The sequence below is a fragment of the Poecilia reticulata genome, linkage group LG19, assembly GCF_000633615.1.
Source record: "Poecilia reticulata strain Guanapo linkage group LG19, Guppy_female_1.0+MT, whole genome shotgun sequence".
Taxonomy (NCBI): Eukaryota; Metazoa; Chordata; class Actinopteri; order Cyprinodontiformes; family Poeciliidae; genus Poecilia; species Poecilia reticulata.
The window spans coordinates 13,157,399-13,183,551 of NC_024349.1; the positions used below are offsets into that span (position 1 = coordinate 13,157,399).

The 26,153-nt window shown below is 40.3% G+C and overlaps 3 protein-coding genes across 5 annotated transcripts in view; 2 read left to right on the forward strand and 1 right to left on the reverse strand.

The window, feature by feature from the left end:
* Nucleotides 1-16,094, forward strand: part of adam12a (ADAM metallopeptidase domain 12a) — a 120,199-nt gene extending 104,105 nt beyond the window's left edge. Inside the window, exons 13-23 of one of the 2 annotated variants that reach the window (XM_008437119.2) lie at nt 984-1,073; nt 1,221-1,416; nt 1,539-1,647; nt 2,817-3,015; nt 4,382-4,459; nt 6,890-6,998; nt 7,750-7,885; nt 8,510-8,612; nt 9,980-10,240; nt 13,595-13,776; nt 13,980-16,094. In XM_008437119.2, the coding sequence (XP_008435341.1) occupies nt 984-1,073; nt 1,221-1,416; nt 1,539-1,647; nt 2,817-3,015; nt 4,382-4,459; nt 6,890-6,998; nt 7,750-7,885; nt 8,510-8,612; nt 9,980-10,240; nt 13,595-13,776; nt 13,980-14,049 (1,533 nt within the window). In that variant the 3' untranslated portion in view covers nt 14,050-16,094. The remainder of the gene's footprint in view (nt 1-983; nt 1,074-1,220; nt 1,417-1,538; nt 1,648-2,816; nt 3,016-4,381; nt 4,460-6,889; nt 6,999-7,749; nt 7,886-8,509; nt 8,613-9,979; nt 10,241-13,594; nt 13,777-13,979) is intronic. The other variant, XM_008437120.2, reaches the window with a different exon arrangement.
* A 1,398-nt stretch (nt 16,095-17,492) lies between these two features.
* dhx32a (DEAH (Asp-Glu-Ala-His) box polypeptide 32a) lies at nt 17,493-23,395 on the forward strand. Of its 2 annotated transcripts, XM_008437123.2 has the most exons (11): nt 17,494-17,962; nt 18,884-19,077; nt 19,332-19,704; nt 19,812-20,051; nt 20,140-20,233; nt 20,323-20,472; nt 20,817-21,008; nt 21,086-21,226; nt 21,501-21,691; nt 21,786-21,973; nt 22,691-23,395. In XM_008437123.2, exons 1-11 carry the CDS (start codon nt 17,708-17,710, stop codon nt 22,878-22,880), a joined length of 2,208 nt encoding a protein of 735 aa, XP_008435345.1. In that variant the 5' UTR covers nt 17,494-17,707; the 3' UTR covers nt 22,881-23,395. The 2 variants fall into 2 exon arrangements, with proteins under 2 accessions (XP_008435346.1, XP_008435345.1); XM_008437124.2 differs by lacking the exon at nt 20,817-21,008 and having other exon boundaries at nt 17,493-17,962.
* Nucleotides 23,345-26,147, reverse strand: bccip (BRCA2 and CDKN1A interacting protein). The gene is made up of 7 exons (XM_008437122.1): nt 25,935-26,147; nt 25,593-25,667; nt 25,427-25,507; nt 25,244-25,336; nt 24,628-24,815; nt 24,363-24,531; nt 23,345-23,639 (listed from the first exon to the last, which is right to left on the reverse strand). Exons 1-7 carry the CDS (start codon nt 26,064-26,066, stop codon nt 23,469-23,471), a joined length of 909 nt encoding a protein of 302 aa, XP_008435344.1. The 5' UTR covers nt 26,067-26,147; the 3' UTR covers nt 23,345-23,468.
* Nucleotides 26,148-26,153: the final 6 nt, after the last annotated feature.

Genomic DNA, 26,153 nt, shown 5'->3' on the forward strand with positions numbered 1-26,153 from the left:
TTTTTATGCAATGGCTCATTATAAATTGTACATGGTTCAAACCAATCCATAAATTTGTACATTCAAGTTTGTAAGAAGGTCATTTGTTTAGTCATTAAGATCCAGGTAGGAGTATTTTTATTGWAATAGTATTTAATACAAATGTACGCCACAATTTTCAGATTTTTATTTGGTTAAAAAGAAAAAAATCTAAAACCATGCCCGATTTTTCCTCCACTTCAGCTCCTTTATCTGCCACATAAAATCCTATTAATTAACACAGAAGTTTGAGGTTTTAATGAGACAAAATGTAAAAAAAAAAAAAACAAGTTTAAGGAGCATGAATAGTTTTGCAGTAATTAAGGCATTGGGAGACGGCGAGTTGCTGATATCTCCGGCGTACGGGTCACAACAACATCCATCTTGGAACAGATGTTCCTCCTCAGAACATTGGAAGATGTTGCATGACGGGGTACGATACAGATGTGCTCCATTTCTCTTTGCACCGCAGAAAGGAATGCGTTCATGTGTTATCTTTATTAATTATATTTTCTGTCAAAAATAAATGAACTGCTGCGTGTTTCACGTACAAGCAGGGCATTTTTAAAAATGCTATCTGTGGAAAATATGCTGCGGCTTGAAGAACTCCTTCCCGTCTCGAGCGCGACACCACCTGCATAGAGGATGAATTGTAAAGAAATGTTCTTGAATTTCTTAATATTTTAGAAGTAGTAATCATTTATTTAACATCAGTGTTGCTCTAGCGAATGATATATCATTCTTTTATGTTTCCATGGATTTTCTGCATACCTTTTCTACGGTTGATTTTGACTTTTTATTTATTTTTTCCTCTTGTAAAAGACGTTAAAAGTAGTAGGAAGTATAGACTGAAGTATTAAACCAGATATTGCTGCCTCCTGTTCTCTGCCCGTTTCATTTTTATTGCCCTATCAATACTTACCTGCGTTTCCCTAATTTTTCATCATGTTTCATTTGGTTTAAAGGAATGCATGAATCCCTGCTGCAACGCTACTACCTGCACTCTGAAAGGCGATGCTGTCTGTGCGCATGGGCACTGTTGCCAGGACTGTCAGGTAATTTGTGTTTCTGACAAACGGCATTCTGTAAAACAACATAAAACCGAATATATTTAATCCAATTTAGTTGATCATAATCAGGAGCTCGTTGCTTTGTTTGAGCTGTGCGWCTTYGTCTCGCTTGTTTCCTACCTCCGAGTGCAGCTGAAGCCGGCAGGAACGCCGTGCCGTGAACCCAGCAACTCCTGCGATCTGCCCGAGTTCTGCACAGGCGGCAGCCCCCACTGCCCCGCCAACGTCTACCTGCACGACGGCCACTCCTGCCTCAACGTTGACGGCTACTGTTACAACGGCATTTGCCAGACCCACGAGCAGCAGTGTATCACGCTGTGGGGCCAAGGTATGTGTGCGTAGGATGGTGGAAGGCCTCCTTACTGGCCTGGTTTGACTGTTAAAAGCTCAAAAATTGATACGAGCTCTCAAAGGGTTTTTTTTCTTTTCTTTTTTTATTGCGTCTGTCAGGAGCAAAGCCAGCTCCAGGGATCTGCTTTGAAAGGGTCAACTCAGCAGGGGACCCTTATGGCAACTGTGGCAAGGATTCAAAGGGCTCCTTTGCAAAATGTGAAGCACGGTGAGAGATGATGTTCCTGTAGAAATCAAAGAGTGCCTTTACGTTTTGATATTCAGAATGATCCAACACTGCACCAAATAATTAGCTGTACACACGGGGGAAACAGATTTTTTGAATATCGCAGTTTAGAATCGAATCTACCAAACGTTCGCTAAACACAAACATCTCAATATCTTTATTTCTCAGTTTTCCGACTTCTTAGAAAGGCTCTTCTAGTGAAACATTGGTGATTTTTAGAAAGAAAAAAAAAGCAGCTTGGTTTTTTTGACTGACGGTGTGAATTTAACGCTACCAGCTCCACCTCAATGGCAGTAACATTAAAAATATCCCAAAGGCAATCAGTAATCACGCCTTTGCAGTGGAACTGTTGTTGTTTTTTACAAGCTTTTGACACTACTGAGCACAGATTGCTGATGAAACCATTTGGTGGATATGGTAATGGAGGCATGTTATTGGATTTATTACCTTACTAAATGATAAAATTTTGGGGGGGATTGGAATAACAGGCTCTGGACTGCCAGGCTCTGTGTTTTGCCCCAAGCTTTTTATACTATCAAATACTCTAATACATTTTATATTACCTTTATATCATTCACAAAATTATAGCAAAACAACATCTTTAATATTTACTATTATTAAAATAAAAATAAGATCAACTATTATGAATTATAGTCAAATTAAAACTATGTAATCAGGCTCTTATGAGTGGTAATCGACTAAATTGTGCAGAGACTCATTAACGATGTTAAAAGGAACATACAAATGCGTAAATGCGTTGTAGTTTTATAAAAAAAAACATTCAAATAGTTTTAGAGCAAGAGAATATGTTTTACATGTGACACTACTGCAGATCATTGACTCAGGCGGATAAATCCAAATGCACGTCATTTCGCTTTTTAGATCTTTATTTGTAAAAGATTTAGAAAATCATTTGAAATGTTCCTTCTACTTCARGTTTATGCACTACTTTGCTCTGATGTGTCACATAAATTCATAATAAAATACATCCCATTTGAAGAAAATGCAAAAAAAAACAAAAAAGTTTTTACTTGACTAGCCATAGTAGAAAGAGAACAAATAACTCTTTAATTTAAACTGGGTTAGACAAAGACATTTGTTTCTGTTTCTTGACTATTTTTCTTTCTTTCTTTTGATTGGCATGCATGCAGAGATGCAAAATGTGGAAAAATCCAGTGTCAAGGTGGAGCAAACCGCCCGGTTATCGGCACAAACGCTGTTTCCATCGAAACGAATATTCCCCTGCAGGAAGGTGGAAGGATATTGTGCCGAGGTACGCACGTCTACTTGGGCGATGACATGCCTGATCCAGGCCTGGTCCTGACGGGGACCAAGTGCGGAGACGGAATGGTGAGTTTTTATCACATCACATCCAACACAGTCTGCTAAGATACACATGCCACTCTGCAGTACATGATGGTGGAATTTAAGGTAGTTCATCCAGTAATTTTGAGAACAAAAACTTCTTACCAATTGGTAATAAGAAGTGTGGATGCAATTTAACTGAAAGAATAAAAAAAATAAATTGGAAAGTCTAAAGTGTCAGACGAAATGTATTACAGAAAAAAAACAAGATTCCTACCATTCCTGCCTCAGTTTTATCAAAGCTGAGGCAGAAGTTWAACAATACTGCTTTCTTCCATTCACTTTTGGTGTAAATGTTGGTMAAATTCAATGTATTTCTTCCCCAAAGTATGTTRAAAATCAGTGCCTGAGTTTTCCGCAATTTAAATTTTTCTCCGATTTATGTTACATTTTATTTTTTCKCACATTTAYAAAACATGTAGGCAGCTTCTGTTCAAGGTTGGTGCCTCCCCTGAGGTTTTCTAYACTCTCCTTGGAGTCACACTGGGTTAGATCGTCATTGTCCAGAKATTTCTTTGAACTAAACTAAGCTGAAATAGGTAATATAAGGACACTTCAATGACGATGTAAATTTTTATACTGACATGTACAAGCTTTAGGATACATGCTGATGTGTGTTTCTAAGCTAAACATAAGTTTCCAAAGATTAATGGACAAATGTATCCTTTTCTTTCTATATATATTTTTTTACCCAAGACTCTAAAGATGATTTCTTCACATTGTATCTGTAACTCAAAATTATTTGTGTAAAAGCAAAACATAATTGCATTACCTATATGCTGGGAATAGCAGTGGAATAATGAATGATGAGCCAAAGGCCATGACTTAMTGTATTAGACATTTTTCAGGGTGTGCTTTATTGTCATTTTGGACTTGCTTAAGCTCACACACTTAATTGACGACCCATTATTCACTCGATTTGCCTTCTCCCAACGGTCATCAATTCAGCCAGTGGTCACTTCACTGATTCAGTTGCTCCATTTAGTCTAATTTACTTCACTGTAAACCTCCACCCATTTTTTTTTTTTTTTTTTAAAAAGGGCATCGACCTTCTTCTGCCATTTCTCTCAGTGCCGGCTGCTGCTCATCTTCACATTTAGACAGTTAACTTTGGGCGCGGTGCCTTTAACAATCAACTATGATGTATTTCCACTGGTAGCATAATTATATTTAATGCTGTTCTGATTTAGAGCTGTGGAGGGGAAATGAAAAGAAATGGTGAGCTGGATGTGCCTCTTCCCTTTAAAAGATTAAAAGATTTAGATTCTTTTCTTTTCTCTTTTTTTTTTTTTTTTACTGCTCTGCCGTTTGAGCCCAGGCTGTCAATATTTAATGTCTTTGTCTGCTTCAGATGTGTCTGAATCGTCGGTGCCAGAACGTCAGCGTTTTTAGTGTGCACGAGTGTGCAGCCAAGTGCASCGGTCGAGGGGTAAGTGCAGCACCTTTCCTCATCCTCGTTCGGCTGCAAAAAGCCGTCTCGAACAGATCTAAACCCGTTTAATACCCCATTTATTCCTCAAAGAAGCTTAAGCTGCAGTTTGTTCAAAATGCAGCCCATTGTGTATTTATTAGGGAACAAACACAACGCTTGGCAATAAATCACTTAAAATGCTGAAAGGTTCAATCAGTTAGGCGTAATGATCTCATTTATGTTCAGCTCTATGCGCCATTCATCATACGCCCAGGCTGTCACTCTCGTCCTAAACTGCGTTTTGAATTATTTTGGCCAGATTTTATTTGGGACACAATTCCACGAGTTTCACTTTAAGCCAGGCTTGCCATGGGTTTTTGGATCTCAGATTTGACATTCTTACAACGTTCTCGTTTCATACCTCTTGAGCTTTTCACATTTGAASGCATTTTTTTTGTGGTAAGCAAACACAAAGTGAGCAGGTGCACATTCGCAGTGTTCGTTCCTAGCTGCTTAAGTCGAACCCAATTGGATTTCTTCTTGTTTCATGAAAACGTTTCACCTTTTTATCCAAAGAAGGCTTCGGTTCTCAGCATGGTTGGAAGTAATAAGGTTCTACGTTTTAGTTGGAGCAGTCTCTCTTAATAGAGCCATTAACAACACATGGAACCTGAAGCCACTTCCTTCCTCAGTGTTGGATTTTCAAATTTAACGTAAATGGCTTATTCCACTCTTCTCTCAAACTGTTTATCCTCCCTGTCCAAAATGTCCTCTTTGCTGTCCTCCAAAGTATCTTTTGGATTGGCCTATAGTTTTTGTGTAGCAACCTTTTTCTTTCTCCAATATAGAAATAATATACTCGTATTCCAATGAATACTAAACTTCTGTTAATTGTGGGGCTTGAAATGTACCTGAACATACCCAATCTTTGTTTCTTAGACAACCCTTCAGCATATGGGACGTCGCTTGTCATCTTTTCTTCTAATCTCCTTCAGTGGACTGAGTTTGAATGCTTTCTTAAAATCGTGAATGAACTAACATAAGTCCAGTTAATGTATCCACCAGTTTGAGGAGCTGCTTGATGTGTTTGTGTTCCTCGTCTTTTCCCTTGCGGGAACCTTCTTTCTTTTTTTGGCTCAACGCTGCAAAGTTTCTGATGGCCGATAGATTAGGTGGCGAGATTCAAAAAGTAGGTACTACAAGATAAAGTCTCTCAACAGCTCCCCGGGGCTTCGGCCGTGACTGCTGCACTCATTCCCTTCGTTACATCTCCAGAACAAATGGTTTTGATTGCCTCGTAAAATGAAACATCGCCAGTTATTACAGGGGTCGTACTTGTTTGTGCAGTTCCAGTAAAGACGCATAAAACCTCAAGGAATGTTTAACATACTGAAACAAAAGGATGTGGGTTTCTCTAGGAGAGAGGGCACCCCTGCATGCAGAGATTAGATCAAGATGTTGCTGGAAAGAGAATACCTCACCTGTTTCAGATTACCCAGGCAGGGAATCCTTCTGGAGTTTCTCCCTCCTGCACTGAGCAGGACGGGGGGAGATAAGAGGGTGAGACTGTAAAAATGTGGTGTCAGAGAAATGCTGCGCTGTGTTTCTCGTACCAACTCGCCTTGATTTGATTTGCTCAAGGCACCACAAAGTGCACCTGAGTCGGAACAACTAGAAAATACTTTTTTTTTTCTTTCTTGAATTCAGCTTTTGTAAGTTTCTGAAGGGTTTTAAGCATTCCTAGCTGCAGTTTGCAGCTGCAGCTAGGAATGCAGCAAGATGTAAGATGTAAGCATAAATTCCACCCAATGTGGAATTTATGCTTACATCTTACAGATGTAAAACGGATTTTTATTTTGCCGGAATGTATTTCATATTTATCATTAAAATTAGGTAGCAGCCTTCATAAGAACCAAAACCAGCAGTTCTCCAAAAGATCTAAGTGATGTTTGTAGCCGATTTTTATCAATTTTATAGGTTGATGGAATTGCACAAATAAGTCCCCCAGAGATTGGAATGTGTCAGAATTCCTTCGATCAGCTCTGATGAGCGCTTTGAATGCTGAAAAATTATGTTTTTTTTCTTGTACAACAAAATTTAAGTGTAACAAATGTCAACCAACATGCACTTTAAGAATAATGGTAATAATTCTGTTAATCTTTTGTGTTCTAATGGATTTAAAACTGCTACCTTTACCACAGTATCAGCACATATGTATTTATTTTTCTCTTTTTTTTTGTACCGTTGTCCTTTAAAACAATAATAAAAAAAGCACAGTCAAGTCAGACATAAAAAAAAACCCAGAAATGGTTTTTACCAGCCAAACCCTGATCAGCTGATTTCTTCTCTTTCATCGTTTACAAGGTGTAGCTTTGTAGCTAATGTCATATTGTCAAAACACACCTTTAAAACCTACTAATCTCCACATGTGTTTTTCATGCTCTGCAGGTGTGCAATAGCAACAAAAACTGTCACTGCGAGGCTCACTGGGCTCCTCCCTTCTGTGACAAGGCAGGTTTTGGAGGAAGTGTGGACAGCGGCCCCATCAGGCTGGCAGGTAAAATCTACGTCTTGTGTTCTTATAAAGTCCTGGACTGTATCTGTTTGGAACCGACTGGTTAGGCACGATCCCAGTAATAAACACTGAAGCATCTGCAGCAGTGAAACTGCTCCAGTTTATATTCATTTGTAGGTGAAGGGAAGCATTCGCGTTCAACCGGAGGACGCCTCCTGCACCTTCACAAGGATGTGGTCATTACAACATGGTAGAGGTTATGGAAGATGATCAGATTTTTTTTTTTGGAGATGCTGACTGGCAATTCACCTGCCTGTTTCCCAGTGCATCTCGTACTTATTTACATTTTGCTTCCAGGCAGTTTGACTTTCTTGTAGCTTTTAAATTGGTCTCGAGCAACAGTTATTCTGGCTTCAGAAATCTTGAAAGTTTTGCTTTGGACATTGGTTACTTTCTTTATGAGATCATGGCACCTTTTAGTTACTAAGTGCTTGAAAATGGGGGAAAAAAGGGAACATTAATTTGCCACGCTGGGAATTGTAAAAAAAAAGAGAAAAAAAAAGCTCTGCTGTGTTTTCACCTCAAATCCAACCTAAATCCAAAAACAGCTGGCACCAGCGTGGAAGTGTTTAAGGAGGAAAATAAATTCCATGAAGTTTTAAAACATCCCAGATCCTACATTGTCTGCAGAAAATACGCCCACAGCAAAAAACACCGACAGTCGAAACTGCTGAAATATTAGCTTGACATGTTTAAGTTCCTGTTACTTCCATATGTTTGTTTTTATGAGCAGACAGCAGGAATCTGGCCGTGGGCATCCTGATGGCTCTCCTCACCGTGCTGGTAGCAGCTCTGATCGTCTGCGTCAAGCGGAAAACCCTGATTGGCCTCCTGTTCACCAGCAAAAAGGATCAAATGGAGAAGCTCAGGTTATAATTCAGTCATTTATCGACACGTTGTCTAAAATGTTTAAAAATAAGAGTTGGAATGTTTTCCAAACTGATATCCAGGCTTCCAGGGCAGTCTGGAAAAGTATGGAATATGGTTTAAGTATTTTCCCAGGTCTGGATAAGTTTCAGAAAAATGTTTTCCTTTGCTACTGTCTAAACATCCATCTGTTCTTCCGTACTTCCTTTCTTTGTTACTTCATTCCTTTTGTTTCCATCTTTCATTCTCCTTTTTCCTTCTTTTTGATCTTACCTTCCTTCTTTTTTCTACCTTCCTTTTTATTCTCCTATATAATTTGCCCTATTGCTTTTTTCCTCCACTTTCTTTCTCTATTTCCTCCTTTCCTTCTTTCTGTCTGTCCTTCTTTTGCAACTATCTTTCTATCTTTCTTTCTTTTTTATTTGTTTTTAACCATCTTTCTCTCTTTTTTCCTTTTTATTGCTTCTTTCCTTCTGTCTTTTTTTCCTTCTTTCCATCCTTTCTTCCTTCAGTCCTTCCCTCCTAAATGTATAGAAACCCTGAAGAGAATATTTGCTTTAACTGTATTCTGTAAAGTGAAGTCGGATTGATAAAACGGGCTCCTTATTTTCCAATTTGTGTGGCAGATCAGAAAGCGCTCCAGTCAACGGACCGCCGGCTCCAAAGCATCACCCGTCTTCTCCAACCCGACCGGCCCCACCTCTGCCCCACAGTGCCACCATCTTCAAGGTGACATCTTCATCTACCAAACCCCCTAAACAATGCGCAAACAGCATCCCTACTGTATCCGTCTGAACAAAGCGGAGGATTAGCGCGTCGGTTTTCTGCCGACGTTGCAGCGGCTCCCACAAATCATCCTCCGCTGAATTGATGTGTTGTTTTCACACAAACGGCAGCTCGTTCAAATCCAATTAAGTCATCCCACTGAACGTGGATGTACGGAGGAGGCAGTGATAATGGAGTGTGGTGGTGAGCGAACGGGGGGGCGGGGGGGCTAGGACACGCAAATGCATTTCTTGTCATTAGCAGCTGCCTGCTCAGAGAGAAATTGATTTATCTGCGTGTGAAGGATGTCGAGTTGCTCAGTTGACACCTTAAAGTCATTTTGTTGCTAATAATTGTGAGTCAGAGGCCACGTTCTCTGCTGTAATGACTCTTGTGGCTGCTTCGCTGCGCGCTTTGACCGCTCCATTATCGCCCCGGTGCTAACAGGAAGTGATCTGATGGATGTAGAGGTTGCTCAAGAGCAAAGCCTAAGATGTTAGGTTAGAGCAGACACTTGTGTTGTAATATGTGCTTCCATGCTTTGGGTCCGATGCGAAGTTTTCTTTCTATTTTAGTTTGTCCCTGTATTATCAAAAGTTGTCATGTTTAGCTAGAGTTTTATCTGAAATACCAACACATCGGTTTGGAAATCCTTTTAACCTTAAAAATCCTAAAAAGTGCGGCAGGTATTTGTATACAGTCTCCGTCATTTTCGTGTTTCGTTTCTTATTCGGGGGGGACCGTGTCTCGTTTTCTTTGGCTTCCACGATCGTTCAATACTTTTTGTTGGTGTATCAAATAAAATCCACGCTCCCCCTTCTTCCCCCCCCAAAAAATGCATTAAAGCTTGTGGTTGCCATGTTGAGAAGAAGTGAAAAGGTTCAAGGGGTGCTCATACTCTAGCAGGGCAGTTGGCAGCATGTGTTTTTTATTTAGTGAGAGGAGAAAAGATGTAAGGCTGTTTGAAGTCAGCACAGTGCAGGTGAGGTCATTTTCCACTTGTGAAAGGAAGGAGTGCCTTGGTGTGTTTTAGCTGCTCACATCTGGCTGGGTCTAAATATGAAACAGACTTATATCATGGCCGTACCTGATCTCCAATCTCTCTTGGTGTGGTCTGTTTAGCTGTGTGCGTTCAGGAATTAGCCCAGAACTGCGGGCTTCTGGGAAAGTTTCGTCTTAAACTAGTTACCGGTGACGGATTTACATGATTGATTCGTACGTCCTTGACAGCGTCCGGAAGAGGAGGAGGAGGAGGAGGAAGAGGAGGAGAACTTGATTGATTCTGAAGGGGATCAGATGGTTTAACTTTTCCACACTCATCTTTTCTGCAGTCTCCTCAGCGGGCGTCGGATGCAGCGCCCCCGTCGGCTCCCTACCCGTCCCACAGTCTGCACAGACTCCCCCAGTGCCCTCCAGTTCACCTCAGCCACCCGGTCCCCCTGTCTCTCACGTTGTCCCTCACCCCTGGGCCCAGGCAGCCGAGGCCCCCGGCGCCTCCGCCCCACCGGGCCCCTCTGCCTCACATCCACGTGGCACCGAGGGCGACGTCGTTTCGCAGCGTGTCACACCATAACTCCTGCAGGATGGTCATGGTGAGTGAATTTCCTGCTTGCTCAGTCGGAAACATTCGGTGCCATAATGTTACCGTAGCTTCCCTGCTGCATCTGGAGTGCTCTTACCCCGGTAACACCTACCCAGGGGAAACGACGGCGTTAACCACATCTTCAGGGCTGGCGTTTCGATGCCGGTTGTTTTCGCGGCGCTTTTGTTTTCCTACAAAAGCAGCGGCTCGTTAACGGCTACGAGCAATCTAAGAAAAATGAAGAACGTCAATCCTGCTACACGAAAACCGGCAGGTAAAATTATAAAAATGGAAGCAGACATGCTGCGAAGGAAGGGAGCAAATCTGACAAAAATATCAGAGGGCTGTAAACCTGCTGCTGCAGCCATTCCAGGGAGTTTAGTGCTTTGMCTCTCAGGCTAAAAGAGAAAGTTGTTGATTCCTGGAGTTCAGTCTCCTTCATTCTGCAACGAAAAAAAATTCTTCTTCTCCAACTACCTAGTTTATGATGCTTTGCAAAGGCGCTCGTGCCCCTTGAACTTCCACATTTTTCATGTGACAGTCACAAACTTTAATGTGTGTTATTGTGATAAATCAACACATTGGAGCGTGACTGGAAAGAGGAATAAAAAAAAAAAACACGATACGGGATGGTGTGCAGATTCTGAGAACCCTTGCATTAGACCAAAAGGGCCCTCTTCCACATGTTGGCTGAATATTACTTTTACATTATTTTATTTTGGGGTATCAGAGCAAAATGGGCCGAGTTCTCAGTAATGCACTACATTGTCTCAGTCTATATCACAAAATTCCAGTGAAATGCATTTAATTTTGTGACAAGATCAGAAAAGGATGATGAGCATAAGAGCTTTTGAAAGGCCCTGAACATTCCTAACTTTTCTACTACATTTCAACTGCATCCGTTTTATTTTTTCTTACCTTTTTGTACCTTGTTGAAAATGTGTCTATTAGGGACAATGTATCTTTATTCACATAATTTAAGCTGCAGTAATAGGTGTTTGAGCTCTAGAAAATTGTTTTTCTGTCCACATGTAAGAATGTTTTTTGTCAAGCTGCCGAGGATAATTAGCTTTTCACTTCCTAAATTGCATAAAAATGTATTTTTTGATGATTTCCATTCACCGGCCAAGGCTCAGTTCCCAGGAGTGTGCTGAGCTGAAAAAGTGGCTCTTTTTTTTCTTTCCTCCTGCTAATTTGCTCACAAAATAAGACATTTTCAGGTCTCGGGAGGAAAGCAGGAAAAGTGACGGGCTTGTTTTTTGTGAATTTGTTTCGTGACCAATAAGTTTCACCTTATTGCTCAAAACTACATTTACAGATGGAATTGTCACATTCTAGCTTCAAAATGCTTTTTCAGTTATTTTTTTTTTATATCAAAATGGAAGTGAAAACAAGCACTTGATGTAAGATGAAAATCTTACATGAATGAATGCAATATTGAGATCATAGACCCCGATCATGGCGTCACAGATCCTGCACAATATTTAACAATGGGGATAATGATGCTTTAACACGTGTCTCATTTTTGCCTCAGTAACTAAAGATTGTCTCTAATGGATGCTATGGACTTGTTCACCCAAAGATTACTTGCTTTCTTAGTTTCCTCCAAGACAAACTTGAGTTGTCCACCATTTTATTTATTTATTCAAACTACAACCAAGAAGTGGAAAATGAGGGACTTTATTGAAAATAAGCCACAGTCAGGTAGACCAAACACTACATTTCACAGTCGTAACTGCCAGGAAAATTGTTCGGAGTCAAAAAAAAAAGAAGAAAAAAATAATAGAAAAGGGGGAAACAATGTATACATAAATTCCATTGACATATAATTCTGCAGACGTAATGATATTCCAACTGGAGAGTTTTTCCAAGACACAAGGAAACGTTGACCTGTGGCCACAGCTGAAAAAAAAACCTGGCAGGAACTGAAGTGCTGTTGTCAGTATCCTGATGACAGTATTAATTTGTCAGTTGTTTGTCTCACATTTGTAGTTCATAAAAGATAGACTGAGAATTTACAGTCTATCTTCTTGGCTTGATGCCAAGAAGAATAACGCACTGCACCGTCTGAGAAAATAGTGTCTCATGCAAAATTGCCACAAAACAATTTTTGCTGTTCTTGATAACAAAGGGGAACGATACATATTATTCACGTAAGCTTTTGACCAGGGTGATTCTGGTAGTTTCTCTTAATGGTACGCTTTGAAAAGTTATTTGCCAATAACCGAGAGTGACAGAAACAGGGTTTTTTTTGTTTTGTCATTCATATTCTCTAAAAAATTGACAAAGTTCTGCAAGAGTATGTCAACTGATACCCACGACAGCGTCTTCTTCTAATCATTTCCTGTCTTCCTTAAAAAAATTAAAAACCTGAATAACATAAATACGTAAGTCGCACCACTGACTCAGTGACGCCAAACATTTTTTGTCACCGCCGTTGCGAGTGGTAACTGCATTTTCTTTAGCGCTTATTAAAAAGGCTCATTTAAATTAAGTCTTTTTTTTTTTTTTTTTTTACACATCTCTTCTGTAAATCGGTGTCGTCATTAAATGCAGCTCACATTCACACGTTTGCATTGCTTTACGCCACGGCGCCGCTTTTATTTCTGTGTCCATTTTACAACGTCGGCATTTAGTTTTACACAGCTTCTCGATTTCCTCACACCTGTTCAGCAGGTGCCGTGCAGCAGCTCTTTGGCAGGATTTTGCATTTCGGAAGTAGAACCCCCCTCAGCTGCTCCTCGTCGATGTCAAAACGTGAAAGCGATTCCTTTTGGCAGAAGACTTTCCCTGACAGTATCTTTGGCAGCTGTTTGGCAGCTCCAGCATGTTGACAGAAGACATAAAACACTAGTGAAAGCTCTCTGCTGGGGGGCACTAAGGCTCTGCTTCCACACATGATTTTTGCAGTTTGGGGTCAGTTGCGTTTTGCTGAGGCTGCAGAAGAATTTGCAGGCACCTAATCACTTTATCAGAGTCGCTCATTTCACTTAACAGCAATTCATTTGGTTGTTGGCAGTTGAAAAATATTTTTGGACGGAGCTCAAGCGAAGCTGGTCTTGTTTACTGCGTTTGGAGGATTTGCTGTCTGCGTGGAGTGTTGAGCTATCGTTGTCGTTGGCGAAGCCAAGGAGGAGGAGACGCATGGAAGTCTGCTAAGATCCTGACCTCAGTTTTTCCAAAAAAGATTAAAACCACATGATGCCTCCTCTCATCATATGTTGCCTGATAAGTGTGCCAAGGTGTCTGAAAGGAGAGGAGGAGAAAAAGAAAAAGAAAAAAAAATCACACATGCCGTAAGCATCTGTTTATGAGTGCCCTCTGGTGGCAATCCTCAGCTATTATTTTCTCTTTCCTCGAGCAGGAGCTCGAGAAGCCTAGCCCTCCTCAGAAGCCTCTGCCTGCTGACCCGAGGACCTCCCGGCTGGCGCGGAGTCCATCTGGTGTCCAGAGCAGTACTTTAGTCCGAGGGTCCTCTGTTGTGCGCGGCCCTGCAGCGACACCCGGTGCCTCCAGACCTGCACGCCCCGTACCACACCCCAACAAGTGAGCAGCTTTCTTTCACCATGCACACCTCAACTCATTACGGATGTGAATTTCGTAATACTTTAGAGCTTTTCAATAATACTTTTTCACCGTTCTTTTTTCCAAGGTTGGATTTTACATGGATTATACATATGCGAAAGCACAGCTTTAGTTGATAAATCTCACATATCTCCTTTTCATTTCTTTTTTTTTTTCATCTGTAGGCCAAGTCCCAAGCATCCTCCGACGCTACCAAAGCCTTGCATCATCGCCAACGTCAGATACAGCAGCTGAGACTTTGGCCACAGGGGACAGTTTCTTTCTTTCTTTCTTTCTTTTTTTTTAAACAGAAACAAATTTAAAAAACAAAATTGCACTATGAAAACTCTGAGAACCCCACATGAAAAAAAAAAAATGACAGAGGCACCTTTGAGTTGTGAACCATGAGATTTGCTGTGTCCCTTTTAGTGCTCCGCCTCTGAATGGTGCTACAAGTCTGCGCTCAGGTAGATGTAAAGTATTTATAATTGCATATTTATTGCCACCCAGTGCACTGTGCCAGACACTTTTACTACACAGTAACAACTTTGGCTCTTTTTTATCTCACTTTTTTTTTATATTTACACTGATGTATTTTGAAGGAGGAAAAAAAACAAAAAAAAGAGTATGAAAAACATTTCTGTGAATCGTTTAGATGTGCAGTGGCTTTTTAAAGTTTCCGTAACCTTTTAGGTTTTTCCTATTTTATCACTGAAAGTTCAGTTTCATGGTATGTAATGTCAATGGCCAAACCAGAGTACTGTACCATTGTGAAGTAGAAGTAAAATGGTGCGTTTTAGTTCACCACAAGCCATGAAGGGGGGACCCAGCGAACGTGTGGAAGAAAGTCAGATGATGAAGAAATTGAACTCGTGGGCCTTCGTACAAGATCTGTGGAGAAAATTAGAATGTCCCAGTCAAAGTAAAGACCTGAATCCAGCTGAGAAACTGTTTTCACAGATGTCCTCCGTCCAGTCTACCTGAGTTGAAGTTGATTTGCGTAGCAAAAATTGGCAGAAAGTCTCGAGATGTGCAAACCTGGTGGAGCGGCGACTCAAAAGACATGTAGGTGTAAATGGAGCAAAAGAAGATTCTACACAGTAATGACTCAGAGGGGCCTGGAAGCGAATGAATTCAGCTTTTTCGTGTCAGATATTTTGAAAAACACGCTTTACTTTTCTTCCACTTCACAATTATGCACTGCTTTGTGTTCAGCTATCATTAAAAAATATATCAATTAAATTGATAAAAGTATATGGTCATAGATAAGTGAAAGACTTTGGATGGATATTGTACTGTGACAAAATGTGAAAAACCTAAAGGATTATGATTTTATTTTTATTCACAAGGCACTGTGGATGTCTGTCTGGAAAAAGTTTAAAAAAGGGAACTCTTGACGTTATGGTTTCGTTCTCTAAACTACATGTGGAGCTTAAAAATGAGTATTTTGCAATGACTGATGATGCCTGTAAGGTTTCTTGAAGAGGAATGCTCTGTGTAGCATCTTGAGCCAATCTGGAAAGCCTTGAAACAACCACAGAAACACCGACAGTGGTTTCACAACCTCAGCTCTGCAGCACACTCTACAATCAGAGGGTATTGTGTTGGGCTCCTTTTTCTTCATCTGCATCACAAAAAGTTAAATAGAGCCAGAGAAGCGAACTCTGATCTAAAACGAGTTGAAATTAAGAACCTGTGAAACATGGTGTCTGCGTGCGTGTGTATGCGTGTGTGTGTGTGTGTGTGTATGTGTGTTTTTGTAAGAGTTTGACTCTATGCCTTTCTGCACAAAAGACTCCGATTTAGCCATGGAATCATTAAATACTTTGCTCAAGTGTAAACAGCAGCTGTTCAGCTGCAGCTTTCTCGAAAATGCTGTTTTTACTTTGACGGTTAATGGACAGTTTTTTTTTTTTATGTTTTGCTTTTTTACTTTGACTTTATTTAGAAAATCAATTTACATGTTGTTTTATCATCCTTGATGAAGAAATTGTTTACTTGACTGCAGTTCAGTATGTGTCTACATGCACACTGAAAATACTTTGCATGCATATTATTTTTAGTTTCAGTAATTTTTTTGCTCTGCACTCACTTGCCTTTTCTCTGTGCTCATGTGCAACGTACGTTACGTATGTATGTATGTTTGTTGTATTACAGGTGAACACATTTTCACATGTTTTTTTAACTAATGACTGTTTGATACTTTACATGTAAAGAAACCCTGAAGTGTCGTTCACCAAGTTCAACCACAAAGGCAGCATTAGTAAAGCTGTTTTTAATAAAGAGGACAGTTTCTGGGTCTTTGTGTGTGTGTGTTCACAACAAGTCACATTATGACTGGAGTCATAAGAATGTTAAGAGCATGAAGCAGGGTTCACATACATGCTGAAAAGTCTGGAATTTGATTTCAGTATATTCCTGATCAGAATAAGTGTGGTGAAATCCAACTTTATTGCCTATTCCATTGTCTCATAGTTGGCTTTACTCCCATCCTTTCTTTCAACCTTGTGGTTCTTAATTTTCTTCTTCCTCCTTCTTATTTTTTCCTTATTTCTTTCTTATGAATTTCTTCTTTTTTTCTTTCTTTCTGTCCATCCTTTCTCTCTATCTCTTTTGTCCAGGTTCTATATTTAAAACCAGCCATGCTGTCTGCCATAATTTCATAGTGACATTTTTTATATTTAAACAAAGGAAGGTAAAGGACTGAGAAGTCTAGAAAGTTAGAATTCCATAGAATTATGCAAGATCATACATTAAGTCTTAAATCCAGTTTATTAGAAAATTTCAATGTGAAATAAAACCAATAAAAACATTTTTTACCGAAATATCAGTCTGCTGAAAGCATGTCCATGTAGTCTTTGATATGTGCCCTCCACTCTTTCAGAGCATCAATGCCTTGATCATCGGCTGAAGTATTAAAGCCAAAATTTACTTTCTTCATATCTCAAACCCCTTATAATCATCAAGATCGTTTTATTTTCTTCTTTTGTTTCTTACGATGCCTCTGGCGTAGGAGTTTGCTTAACACAAGGATTGTGACAATTGCCACACTTTGTGATATCTACAATCCTTAAATTATCAAGGACTTTACGATCTTCTCAATTGTGTTACCTGGGCACCATTTTATACCTCTTCCACTTCACTTTCCATTATGAGGTCGGCTACAGCCATCAGGAAACGGCTAGTTCTTTTGCTATATCCTGCTGCTTACTTTTCTGGTTATTATTTTTTTTATTAAGCAGCAGGATGGCTTGGATGGCATTCAAGTCAGCATTCTTGCTCGCGATTGCATAGCATAATGTTTCTGTATTAAAAATATTTTTTTGTCATTTGGAAGAAGAAAAAGAGTTTTTCCTGTTATGGGTGAATTAAAATAAATAAACCTATGGTATTTTTTTTTTATTTATTGTGATTTGCCTGTAGAAAACGATATTGACTGAACAGCTCCCCCACGTGGCAAATCTGCAAAATTTACAAAAGTACGTTTGGAGCTCAACAGGTTTATTTCACAGGTATTGCTGCAGTAATCAATGCGACTAAAGATAAATCATGGATGAGGTTCTCTAGATCTTGCTGGGACATAAATCCTGAAAATGTTCTTCAGGTGGTAGGAGGCCGACTTTGTAACCCAGATTTCATGGTGGAAACATCCAATGACTCTTACCTTCCACGTGAGTGTTTGAGTGACGTGGGAGAGATTATGACACGGACCCAAGCCGGGATAACTCTCAGTGGTCAGCATAAAGCGCACGTGTGATGTCACGTTGGGACCAAATTGCTCAGCGGTGCGGACAGGCCGTCAGCAGGTTGCCCTGCGAGCAACTTTACCAGCACAATTTCAGCACAACTGGAACCGTTATTGAACCCCTTCGTCTTAAAACCTGTTTATGGTGCGGAGAACTATTTCTGTGTCATGTCGATTGAAAGTAACTCCATAGAAGCAGATATTTTCTCGGAGAGCGGGGAAGAAAGTTCGTCATTTGGCTTTGGAGATGATCTGGAATTAAACCAGTTCGATGGGCTGCCCTATTCCTCTCGGTACTACGAGTTACTGGAAAAGAGAAGGGCTCTTCCGGTGTGGAAGGTCAGGAGTCGGTTTGAAGATGCTCTAGAAAACAACCAGCTGGTTATTGTGTCTGGAGTAGCACAATCTGGCAGCAGTACGCAGGTAAGGCATATACACTCACAGTCACTGATAGATGTCAGAGACTTTTTCTAATATTTTCTTGAATCTCTTTAGATTCTACTGGTCTGGCGGTAATGAACCGATGGACATTATCTGGCAGTAATCTGGCTTGGATATGAACAAATATGGTGGATCAGTTCATTCAGTTTAACAAAGGAGACAATTACAAATGGACAAAAGGTTTTCATTTGGCTCCAAGGCATATTTCCCTACTAGGGCAATAACAGCTTCCAAGTGGAACATTGGATACAAATGTTGGTATTCCAAGATGATTTTGTAAGTTGGAATGAAATATGTATTTTCCAGGTAGTTTCCATAGAATTTACATCTTAAGCTGCTGAAAATCTAAGTAGGTTTACGAAGGCTAAGTTAATGAATATTCTTCATAATGTTGTCCAGGAGAACATCCATCATCCCCCCCCCCTCCTCAGCATAATTCAGTGTGCACCTTCACATGGTTGCCAGATCCTCGATCCAAATTGGTTGGAAAAGAGAAAGTATTTCTTTTCCTCGTGATTTGATGCCATCATAAAGCTTCAACTTCCCTTGTTTGTGTGAGCAAAATCTGCCCAGCTCAGCAGATGTTGTTGTCACAGAGAGGCTGCCCAATCTGCTGCCCGCCTGCTGGCTTGTCACTCTGTACAAAGAATTTCAGCTGCCTTGTTGGGGGGGCCTCCTGCTGCTAAGCCCCAATCCGCTAGAGCCGCCACATGCTGCCGAAGCAATTTTGCATCATGAACAATAATGCTATCGGATCTTCTGCCACTATTTGTTTAGCTCACGCAAGAGCTCTTAATATAATCCTCAAAGCATGCTCCATACTTCAAAAAAATGAAGTGATGCGATTAGAGACACTGCAGTGTTTATGGTGGGAACTTATTTTTGTTGAACATCTCCTTTCAGATTCCTCAGTGGTGTGCAGAGTTCTGCCTGTCCGCCCAGTTTCAGCATGGCGTGGTCGTGTGCACACAGGCTAACAAAAGGCAAGCTGTGGATCTTGCTCTGCACGTGGCCGATGAAATGGACGTGAACATCGGTCATGAGGTGGGCTACACCATCCCTCTGGAGACCTGTTGCTCCTCTGACACTGTCCTAAGGTTTGTTGATTGTTATGTTGTTTAGTTTCCCGACAAGCAGCAGTAGCGCAACAACTTGGTGCGGTATTTTGCAATGCCGTTGTAAAAGTATCCACTTCTTCACATTTAATGTACTTATTATTTATATATAATTCGACAGCCAGGTGTGTCAACATTTGTATTTTGAGACCCCATTCATCTAAGTTTTAACGTGTGTAAAAACGGCAATGGGAAGGAAAGTGAAAAACAAAATCTGTCAATCTTTAATCTTTCAGATATTGCACTGATGACATGTTGCTGAGAGAAATGATGTCGGACCCTTTTCTGGAACAATACGGAGTCATTATTATAGACCAGGCCCACGAGAGGACAGTTAGCACGGACATCCTGCTGGGTCTCCTCAAGAATGTCCTCTTGCAGAGGCCTGAGCTCAAGGTGGTGATCCTCACCATGTCCGCTGTGGTGGACAGGCTCCTGGGCCACTACGGAAGTGTCCCACTCATCAACTTGGAGGTCTCTGGYTCTCCTGAGGTGGTGTATACCAACATGAACAACAAAGACTATTTTTACCTTGCACTCGCACTGCTTCAGGAGATCCACCTTACCAAAGAGATCGGAAATGTCATTGTGTTTTTTGCATCAGATCAGGTAAGATAGGTTTTTATTTTAATGTTAATCCAAGAGCTATTTGTTCAGCCAAAAGTTGGTGCTTAAAATCTGTTTCAACAAGGATTGAATGTAAATGTTTCTAAAAGGATGTCCGCAGAGCTTGGAGTATCATTCAGAGTGAGAGCTCCAGACTGGAAGAGGGACCGGACCAAATCACACCAATCGTTTTGTGCCCAAGCCAGCAAGGGTTCTCACCTTTACTGATCGAACAAGCAGGCACCACAAACTCCAAGAGGGTTTTTCTTTTGACCCATAAACGGGAGGACGTGTGGTGGGCTGGGCAATCGGTCAACTTTGTCATTGACACAGGCGTCCAGAAAAAAATGGTAAAAGCATTACTACCTCAAGAGATTTCAATAATGAAGTACTACAGGGCTGACGGTACACTCTGTATTTGCCAATCTCTTTATGAAGATTTACAATCCAAGAGCAAGAGCTTTCTCTGAGGTGCTTCAACCCATCAGTCAGTGTCAAGCAGATGTGCGCAAACACCTGTGTTCACCAGCAGGTGGCTCTTCCAGCTTAAATTCTAGTCAAACTAAGGACTCATGTTGTTTGAATTCACATTTTTATCAAAATGTGCCTTGCTTTTGTTAGGTAAATGTTTCCGACTATATCCTGAAGCGAGTCTATCCACGGCCGAAACCTACCCACAGATCTTGGACTGTAACATTACACCAACTGTCCTCTACCTAAAGAGAATGGAGATAGCGGGTCTTGGGCAGTGTCACTTTATCGAAAGACCAGGTAAGGCATCCTGCCAATCCGAATGAATTCTGTGTAATATTTATATCTCTAAGTAACTGATTCTCACAAATAGCCTTTTCCTTTTTTTTCCCTAAAAGAGCACAGCAGAATTTGTTCTGGGCATCTGTTTGGGTTCATCCACCCATGGTTTAGCTGAGTCGAGAGCTCAGCAACCAACTATTGTCTTGAGTTTTGCCCAAACTCCCAGTGTGAACAGAACAGATACAATGAGACCAATACATTAACAGTTACGCGATGTATCTAGTTTAGTGCAGCACTGGAATCAAGTGAAATGGAGGTAATAATAGATCATATATTTTTTATGTTTGTTTAATTTGTGACAGATCCAGAAGGTCTCATGCAGGCCTTAGAGGATCTGGACTACCTCGCAGCTTTAGACGATGATGGGAACTTGTCTGAAATTGGCATCATCATGTCTGAAATCCCTCTGGATCCTCAGATGGCTAAAGCTCTCTTAGCATCCTGCGAGTTTGACTGCGTTAGTGAGGTGCTGACAATCACAGCCATGCTGTCGGGTATGCGCAGTCCGCATGTGCAGCTYGAAAAAGTTTCGGTTCATTTTAAGGAGCTTCTGTCTGTCTTTGTGTTTCAGCGCCAAGCTGCTTCCTGCGGCCAGCTGGCAGCATGACCAAAGAGGCGTTCAAGTGTCTGAGAAAGTTCCAACATCCTGACGGCGATCACTTCACACTCATAAATATCTACAATGCCTTCAAACAAAAACAAAAGGATCAATGTAAGTTATACTGCCCTCGGTATAGAGTTCCATTTCTAAATTTTATGCTGTAAATTTTAAAACAACCGCCTCTTGGCACCTCTTGAATTTGACTGAAATTATGAATTCAACTTGGGGAAAAAACCAAACCTAAGGTTATTATATAGTACCTTTAGAGAGGGATGTGTGAAATAATTATAGCTAATGAAAATCCAAAGTTTTTTTTTTTTCCTAAGCAAACTGGAAAAACTAGAGGTCAATGCTGTGTACTAAAGACTTTTTGAAATCGTTTTAGCCTTGGATGTGAAAACTTGGTGCCAAGATTATTTTCTGGATCATTCCGCTCTGAGCATCGSTGACGCTATTAGAKCAGAGCTGACTAGCACCCTGAACCGAATTGARCTTCCCATTTCTGAACCGGCCTTTGGAACCAAGACAAACACTAACAACATAAAAAGAGCCCTGTTGGCTGGATTCTTCATGCAGGTAGGAAATAAAAGCACAGTGTTATTTCTTTGTACTCCTCAGCTTCMTTCATTTTTATCATAGTCCTCTTTTCTTTTTATTATTATTTGCGGAGATTGCTCGAGATGTGGACGGATCRGGGAATTATGTCATTCTGACAAACAACCATGTGGCCCAGTTGCACCCGTTCTCTGGCTACGGAGTTCAGTCACACAAACTGGGACTACCAGAGTGGGTTGTCTTCAACGAATACGCCCTGTCTGAAAGCAGTTTGGGAACAGTGTCGGAGATTTCCCCTCAAATGTAAGTTTAGTTCAGTACAGACATGTACATATGAATTGTAAGTAAAGGTTCTGACTTTTATTTTTATTGCATTTTCTAACCCAGGCATTTGAGCACAAACCATTCACCTTGAACCTACTTTTTAATAAGTTGTAAGGACATAGATCGGACATAGATTACTGTTGTAATATTGCAGCCCAGTTTTGAATCACTCTCAGAATAAATTCAGATTCTTGGAAGCAAAATTTTATTTCTTTAAAAATCCTAAAAATAAGGTTTTGGTAGTTGAATAACTGGAATTCCTGTTCTAAATTTGAAGTCGTATAGAGACTGAAAAGTAAAATAGCTGTTTTGAAGTTGTGTTTTTAATTGCTCATTTACTCAAAAAGTCGAGATCAAAACACTGTTGGATAAACTGTTAAAGTTGAGGAATGATTTTCTAAAGTACTTGAAATAAATATTAATCATTAAGAAAACCAGTACATTTATTGAATAGTTTTGGACTTGTTCTATAAAAACTTGTAGGACAAACTTTTCCTTAATTTTTCATACCTGGATATGACTTAAATAGTCAATTCCAGACTATTTAAAACATTGTAGGACTCCTTATAATTGCTCCTGTTTGCATTATCAAAAAAAAAAATCTTAAAATACCTACAGATGTTTTTGTCTTTGCTCTTTTATTTGAACTACATTTGTTTTTGGAATGTATATTTTTAATATGATTTTGTGTTTTAGGTTCAATGAAATGGCACCRATGTACTTCTTCTACAATCTGCCCCCTAGTGAAAGCAAAGACATACTGCAAGTCCTGTTGGACTCCRAGGAATCCAGACGTTGCACACAAAAACAAACCACAAACGGAAACAGCGACACTGACAGAAGCTGTGCAGCTGGAACACAAACTGACAAATGTGTGATTCAGTGAGCTGAAGCATATGGGTTGCCRTTTTTACACAMGTAAACTATTTGGAGCAGAGAGCCTACAGGGGTTGTTTGTAGCCTGAAATCTTTTGTAAACACTTCACGGAAGACCAGAGCCGACATATTGAAAACGGTATCAGGAATAAGTTCCAGYATGTAGATTTGTTACTTTTCCCAGAGTACTGTGTGTAAAACTAAGTATCCCAAAAGCTATTTCAGATTCATAAGCTGTTATATTTCTGTTTAGATCAACAAACAGCCTTAGGAGTTGAAATGGAAAAACAAGAATGAGCTCTTAATATTTCAGGGTTGTTTTTTGTAAGATGTAATCAAGAAGCTTCTTTGAAAACTGTTGAAGTGGACAAAACAGGATTTCAATATAAAAAGCATACATTTACTTCATTTGACTTAATTACAACTTATGTGTAGTCTTAAAAGTTATTGTACAGWAAATTTATTCAGACAGAATTAAAAAGCTAGTCTTTTAATTGCTTTAGCCACAAAAGCTGTTTTTAGAATCAGGAAGCCACCAACGGTAGCCGAGGTTTTAAACAGCCTTTTTGCATAATTCCCAGATTGTCTGAGTCTTGGCTCACACAGTCAGATATTCCTTTAGTTTTTCCATTACAGCAGGCATTCTGTCCATAGGAATCACCATCACCGTCCTGAAAGGCTTCATGGGAACGTCGTCAGACGACCACCTGCCACTTAGACAGGAATCTGCATCCTCTTCTACTGAGTAGTGGAACTTTATGATGGCTTGCTGTAAAACAAAAGCTAAGAATCAGCTGAAAGCAGAGTCAGTGAGTTTGGATTTTATTTAAAGATTTGGTAATTCAGTAAAGTTTTTTTGTTGTTTTTTTTGGGAGGGGGTGGGGGATTAATACTTTTGATTTACAGCTCATGAAAACCCAATATCTGCTTGTCACAAATCAAAATCTTACGTAAGCCCAATAAAAAGCATTTTAATACGTCCATGCATAATAGTATTGCATAATAGTTCAGTACTTGATCAGGTCTCATTTTGTATGATCTCCTACATTAATGTGCCGACTTTGAACTAGATGAACAGATGACCAAAAACAGTTGATTTCCCACTCGTGCACCTTCCACCACACTTTGTCCTTCCACTCAACTTTACATTAACCTTAGATGCAGCACTCTTTGAACAAYCTTATTTAGCAATGGCCTTTTACGGCTTATCCTAAAAAGTCAGCCTTCTTCCCCACAATAATGTAGGCAGTAACATTCGCCTTTCTGCTCCTACTTGCATTTAATGTCAAACTGAATTTTTGGTTTTCATCAGCTGCAAGTCATAATCTTAACAGGAATAAACACCTCAMATATATCATGTCACTGTGCAATCTATGCTACTTTCACATTTTGAATAAAACTACTAAAATGAACTAATTCTTTCTGATTTATTGGGACCTGTAGATCCAATCTGGTTTAAATCTTCCACAGCTTGTATGATTTATGACTGTACCTCATGAAAGAATTCCTCCTCCGCATTGATAAACATGTACTCCTCTTTTGGAGCTTCTCCTCTGGCTGGGATGCTCTTGGTTGCCTCTTTGCACGTCTTGCTGATCATCAGGCAGTAGTGACACCTCCCGCTCGGCTTGTTTGTCCTCTGGGCGTCYGCCATTTCTTTCCTGAAAGACAAAAATCMATTTTGTTTTAGCATTCCGGATTAGCCGATGTAAAATATTTGAGCCGGGAAGCGATGAGACGTAAAACCGAGGACCCACTGTAGCTGTTTATGGAGAGGAAGGGCGATCTGTGGAGGTACGTTGATGAAGCGCTCGCTCAGCAGCAGACCCACAGGTTTGCTCGTGTCGCTGAGGATCTTCTCGAGCTGTTCCGTTACGCTGTGAGGAGCGTTCTTCTCACACTGGTCCACCACCAGCTCCTTCACATCCTCCACACACTGCACACCCTGCCAAAAAAAATTGAAATAATAATAATAATAATCATCATCACCCCTTACATTTAAAATGGATTTCAAAGCWTTTCTAATTCCCAAGTTGCATCTTTCCCCAGGCACAGATTTAAAACCCATTTAAAGCATAAATGCAGACATTACTCATGAATTTATGGACAATATTTCTACACAGATCACACTTTAAATATKGTGGGAAATGAGAAGGAAAAGAGAGCAGAGACCCAGATGGACGATTCGACTGAATGGTTGGTTTGATTTGTTGGGTGATTAGGTGAACAGATATTTGACAGAAAATTTAAATTGATTGGCTCAACAGCATGTGCATGTACAGACGAAGGATGCGTGACTGGATTGCTGGACAGATGAATGATTGATTTTGGCACCGGACAACCACTCAGGGTTGCGTATCTCTGCAATGTTACCTTTCTCTCTGTCAAGTTGAGCATAGTGATGAACCCAAACACTTCATCTGGATCATCATCATCATCATCGCTGTCCTCTGGCACTTCAGCTTGCTGCAGCCAAACGAAGGGACAACGTGAACAGAAAGCGAGACAAAGCAAGTCAGATAAAAAAAAAAGCATGTAATGTAATGATAGACCCACCTTTATCACACTTCCAACGTGATTCTGCTGGATAATAATGTCAGTCATCTCTGATACGTCCACATGAGCCTTCAGGAAGAGCTGTGGCCAATCATAACAGAAGTAACGTCAATAACAGCTCTCAAAGGCAGAAAAGATTTTTTTATACAAATTTACGGTTTCTTACCCGATTTAACAGCTTCTTAATGCCGTTGAAATCATTGGATGAAATAGCGTGAGCCTCAAAATCCACCAAAACCTCCTGAAAGAAAAAATTTGAAAAGGTGAAAATTACAAACAGCTTTTGGTAATAGCCAAAAGCTTACGTGTTTAATCTACTAAGCAAACACACAAACTTAAGAATGTGAAGCAAATTTCGCTTCACGTACTCTAAACTATCGGGTAGCAAAGCAACAAAAAGTAAAACGTTAAATAAGGTTCGTGTGCAGACCTCGTAAATAAACGGAAGGTTCCAGCTAACAGGCTAAGGAGGCCATTTAAGTACTTRATGAGTTATTTGTGGTTTCACCTCATTAATTTCTTCATCGCTGTCATCCTCCGCAGATTCATCATCATCCTCGGGGTTCTCATCCGAGCTATTCTCACTTTCTTCGGGATTTTCACCCAAGCCAACTGCTCTCCTCTTAGCCGAAGAAGCCATGCTTGCAAGTGTGAAACACGTTTATTTTTAGGTGGGCGGGGAAAGGGTCATAGTTCAGGACATAGAAATAGAAGACTAGACGCCGCT